Here is a 5,299-nt window from a genome sequence, read left to right on the forward strand (position 1 = left end):
GTACTCGCCAGCTGAAAAGTTGGTCATTGCCTTGGTGCACGTGGTTCGCAAGTTCCGACTTTACTTCCAGACCTACAGCATCGTCGTCACGACTGATCAGCCCCTACGGCAGATACTTACAAAATTCGAGGTTTCGGGCAGGATGATCAAGTGGGCCATTCAAGCTGGCTGAGCACGACATCAGCTACCGGCCTCGCATCGCTATCAAAGCTCAGGCCTTGGTAGACTTCCTTACCGAGGGGGCAAGTTTATCCATGGTTGAGCCGAGCTCTCCACCCACGGGGTTACAGCCGAAAGAGCCGTGGATATTATTCGTAGACGGGGTCTCGAGCAAGGAAGGGAGCGGTGCCGGCCTGCTGTTCACCTCGCCCACCGGGGAAGAGCTGACCTATACGCTCAGATTCTACTTCCCGACATCCAACAATGAGGCTGAGTACGAGGCCCTATTGACAGGATTGTGGATAGCCCACCAGATGGGTATAACCGCGATCAAAGTCCGGAGCGACTTTCAACTCGTAGTCTACCAGGTTCGCGGGGAGTACGAAACCAATGAGAACGTCATGAAGAAATACTTGGCTAAAGTTAGAGAGGCAATAGCTCTGTTCAATACTTTCGAAATCGAGCGGGTGCCGAGATCCCGAACAAACGCGCGGACGCCCTGTCAAAACTGGCGTCCTCCTCGTTTACCCACCTAAGCAAGGAAGTCTTGGTAGAGGTGGTCAACCAAAAGAGCATTAACCAAGTCCAAGTCTTGGCTATAGAAAGTTCGGCCATCTGAATGACTCCCCTCGTGAACTTTCTCAACTCGGGTGTCCTTTTCGGGGAATAAATGAAACCCCGCCGACTTCAGCTCAGAGTTGCTAGGTACGCCTACGCTGCGGGGACCCTCTACAAGAGGTCGTACTTGTCTTCCTGGCTAAAGTGCGTGACTCCTGAGGAGGGCGACTACGTCCTCCGTGAAATTCACGAGCGCTTATGCGCGGCACATGTGGGATCTCGGGTATTGGCAAAAAGTGTCTTCTCCTTGGCTACTATTGGCCCTCAGTGTTCCAAGATGCCGCGACATTGGTTCAGAAATGCCGAGCTTGCCAGGTGCACGCCCCGCTGCGCCACCAGCCCGCTTGGGAAATGGTTCCGATCCATAGCCCTTGGCCCTTTGCTCAGTGGGGGATAGACCTCCTGGGGCCTTTCCCTCGAGCCCCGGGGAGATACGAACACCTTGTGGTGGCCATCGACTACTTCACAAAGTGGATGGAAGCGGAGCCTCTGACCACTATCTCTGGAAGGGCAGTTCAGAAATTCTTCTGGAAGAACATAGTCTGCCGTTTCGGGATTCCGCATGTCTTGATATCCGACAATAGGCGCCAATTCGCCGAAAACCCCTTCAAGAACTGGTGCGCCGAGCTCGGGATCAACCAACATTTTACATCGGTCGGCTACCCCCAGACCAACGGCCAGGTGGAAAACGCTAACCGAACTATTCTGTAAGGACTAAACACTCGATTGGAATTGACTCAGTCTAACTGGCTAGATGAGCTCCCTAGTGTCCTCTGGGCTTACGGCACTACGCCCAAGACGGCCACCCACGAGACCCCGTTCTCCTTGACTTATGGGGTAGAGGCGGTATTGCCCGCGGAGATCGGTCTCCCCTCACCTCGGACACAGAATTTCGTTGCGCCAGCCAACGAAGAAGAGCTGAGGTGTAACTTGGATATGCTAGAGGCCAAGCATGAGGAAGCGGCGATACGGATGATTAAGTACAAAAGCCAGCTCGCCCGCTATCATAACGCCAAAGTGAGGAACATACAGTACCAGCCGGGAGATCTTGTCTTAAGAAAGAACTCGGTCAGCAGAGCTCATAGCTCCAACAAACTCGACCCGAATTGGGAAGGGTCGTACAAGGTCTTGGTAGCGAGCCGAGCTGGTTACTACAAACTCGCGAAATTGGATGGAGCAGAGGTACCCCGCACTTGGTACTTCTCGAATCTGCGATTGTTCGTAGGGTAGATTAGGTCAGGATGTCTTACTGTCTGTTCTTTGGAATCCACATACAAGTTCATCATTAAATAAATGTTCAACTTTCAAGTTTTAAGTGCATCGTTATCAATGCTGTTTAATTTTTAACTTTAAATCCTACACTAGCACACTCAGACAATGCTAATTGTCCTAGTGGGGGGCTAGGGATAGATGGTAATGGATGGAGGGTCTTTAAAGTTTGAGAGTGGATGCTCGACCCCAAGAGGTTGGCACGGCTTAAAATTTTGAAGTCTGAAAATTCAACGCTTGGCCTAGGAGGTCGGCATGGCTACCTTGGAGGTATGACGTTCGACCCAGGAGGCCGGCATGTTACAAATTGGTTCGGCCCCAATTTGTTAACGCCTTAGTTTGTAGTCCCTGACAATTTAGCTTTAGCTGTTAGGGGGAGAGCTTGACGCTCGGCCCAGGAGGCCGACAGGGCTCAAAAGTTTAGAGTCTAGTGTTCAGCCCCAGAGGTCAGCACGTCGCTTTGGTGAGTTGGTTTGAATGGGGTGGTTGCCTGTTTGGAGTTCGAAGGGTGCTCGACCCAAGAGGCCGGCACATCGCCTTGGTGGATCAGCTTTGTTCGGCCCAGGAGGTCGGCAGGACTACCTTGGAAATCTTGACGCCTGACTCCGGAAGCCGGCGCGACTGCCTTTAAAGTTTGATACTCGACCCAGGAGGTCGGCACGACGGGAAGCAGTTTTATGAAGTTTATTGATACCTTAGTCTGATGGTCTTTGACAATTTAGTGGTTTGCTTACAGGTATAACAGATGCTCGGCCCAAGAGGCCAGCGTGCTGCCTTGGTGGATTTATTTGGTGCTCGACCTGGGAGGTCGGCACAGGGCTTTGATTGCTAGAGTTTGGCGCAGGCCAGAATTGCAAGATAATTTCCTTCGAGTTTTATATATGCATCCAAAATCTATCTATTACAAAGCCTGCTGAGCTATACAAGAAAAATGGAAAGGGCTTCCGGGGTGGTCGCTACCCTTAGGCAGACAAACCTCTTGCGGATGACTGCTGACATGAGGAAAACATGGCAGCAGGTTTCATATACTGGGAGAGTTGGTGATGCTAGATATCCGCGCCCTTCACACTGGGGAAAGATATGCTTCTTCTCTAGTCCAGATGGAGGGCGCAACGCTCCCGATATGAAAATCTGGCCATCTATAGCTCGACCCCAAGAGACCCCCAAGCCACCTAGGCCACCGGCTCCTTCCCGGAAGCTCTGCCAGGAGCCTTGTCCTCCTCCAGGGGAACCTCCGCCAGGTCGGCTCCCACGTCAGTCTTGCCTACCAGCTCCTTCAGGGCATGTCCCTTGCAGTACCCGTCGTAGAGCCAGTCTATCTTCTCCTCGGCAGCAGGATTGTAGTCCTTGAAATCGGCCAAGTCGAAGCCAGGCAGATCGAGCTCCTTGACCTGGTCCAGGGCTCGCGTAAAGCTGACCTGGAGGATGGGCTGGTTGAGAAGGGCGACGTCCTCGGCAAACTGCTGGGAGGAGATGAACTCCCGAACAGCCTTCTTCCGCTCCCGGCTGACTTCACACTGGGGAAAGATATGCTTCTTCTCTAGTCCAGATGGAGGGCGCAACGCTCCCGATATGAAAATCTGGCCATCTATAGCTCGACCCCAAGAGACCCCCAAGCCACCTAGGCCACCGGCTCCTTCCCGGAAGCTCTGCCAGGAGCCTTGTCCTCCTCCAGGGGAACCTCCGCCAGGTCGGCTCCCACGTCAGTCCTGCCTACCAGCTCCTTCAGGGCATGTCCCTTGCAGTACCCGTCGTAGAGCCAGTCTATCTTCTCCTCGGCAGCAGGATTGTAGTCCTTGAACTCGGCCAAGTCGAAGCCAGGCAGATCGAGCTCCTTGACCTGGTCCAGGGCTCGCGTAAAGCTGACCTGGAGGATGGGCTGGTTGAGAAGGGCGACGTCCTCGGCAAACTGCTGGGAGGAGATGAACTCCCGAACAGCCTTCTTCCGCTCCCGGCTGACGGTGCCGGAGAGTTCGATGGCGTGGTCCTCCCTCAGCTTTGCCACTCCCGCCTTCTCCAGGTCGAGCTCCGACCTGGTGGAGGCGAGCTGAATCTGGGTCGTTTCCAGCTCCTTCTCAGCCTTGCCCAACTTGGTCCTGAGAGAGTCCGCTTCCTTAAGGGCTGGGTAAGCCTCTGCTCCGTCTCCCGATTTTTCTTTTGCAATTTCCCCAAGTCGGGAGACAATTCGGAGAAGCAGGTTACCAGGGCAGCACCAGCGGCATTGGCCTGAGGAGAAGGAAAAAGAGGTCAGCACACTACGCGACTTAGCGGAAAAGCGGAGGCATAACTGGCCCCAGGGGTAGGGAACTTACTTGGGCCTGAGCGGTATAATACGTGTCCTGGAGCTCGAAGGGGTTGGCTAGCTCCATCCACCTCCTGTCTCGTGGGAGGACCGAACCCGCAATCAACTCGCGGGCCACCTCTGTAAATTGGGCTCGGTCATTGATAGAGAGCCTCCAGGACGGGCAGAAGCGACGGGAGTCGTGCATAGTGGGGGCCTGGCCCGACTTCAGGGGGGCCACGTTGTAGAAATGCCACAAGCTGGGGGGAGGCGACTCCAGTGCGTGCTCCTCCGCGGAGCCGACCCCCAGGTGGACAAGTCCCCCCGATGTCAACTGGAGGGGGGGAGGCTGCGCTGGCACGAGCTTCTTCGCGGGTTGGGAGGGCTCGTCCCCTCGGCCCCTCTTCTACCCAATCGCCTTCTTCTTGCTAGCGACCTGCTTGGAAGGGGAGAAGTGTGACGTTTGTTTCTAGGGGGCTGAGCCGCCCCCTGGGGCCGGAGACGTCTATGAGGCTTCCTTAGCAGCCTCCGGTCGAGGGGTGGGGGCGACCTCCACGGTAGGCGCGCCCAGCAGCTTGGAGAGCCTCTTCACTGCAGAAAACATAGCCAGGTCAGCCAAAACAGGTTAGCAGGGAAAAAATATAATATATATATATATATATGTAAATACAACGAGCTACAGGGACAAAGTCAGCGTTACAGGCTTCGAGGTCGGTAGGGGAGGCCACCACCTCTCCAGGGGATCCGGACAACGTCCCCAACAGCCCGGCCGCAGAGATCTGCTCGGTGGAGAACTTGGCAGCATAGAGCTTTATCTTGGAGCTCACCAGTTGACCGAGGGCTTCGGGGTCCAGGTCCTCTGGATAGGGGTTGGAGTCGACCTCTCCGACCTTCCACACATTGGGGGGAAAATGCGTGGATTTAACAAAGAATAAGTCCCCCTTCCAGTTCTTTATGGAAGAGGGGACCCCG

General features: G+C 54.8%; 1 protein-coding gene across 1 annotated transcript; it reads left to right on the forward strand.

The window, feature by feature from the left end:
- The first annotated feature begins 254 nt into the window (after positions 1 to 254).
- Positions 255 to 695, forward strand: LOC140038925 (uncharacterized). Its single transcript, XM_072084558.1, has one exon. It carries the CDS (start codon positions 255 to 257, stop codon positions 693 to 695), a length of 441 nt encoding a protein of 146 aa, XP_071940659.1.
- The last annotated feature ends 4,604 nt before the right edge of the window (positions 696 to 5,299 follow it).

The sequence above is a fragment of the Coffea arabica genome, chromosome 1c, assembly GCF_036785885.1.
Source record: "Coffea arabica cultivar ET-39 chromosome 1c, Coffea Arabica ET-39 HiFi, whole genome shotgun sequence".
Taxonomy (NCBI): domain Eukaryota; kingdom Viridiplantae; phylum Streptophyta; class Magnoliopsida; order Gentianales; family Rubiaceae; genus Coffea; species Coffea arabica.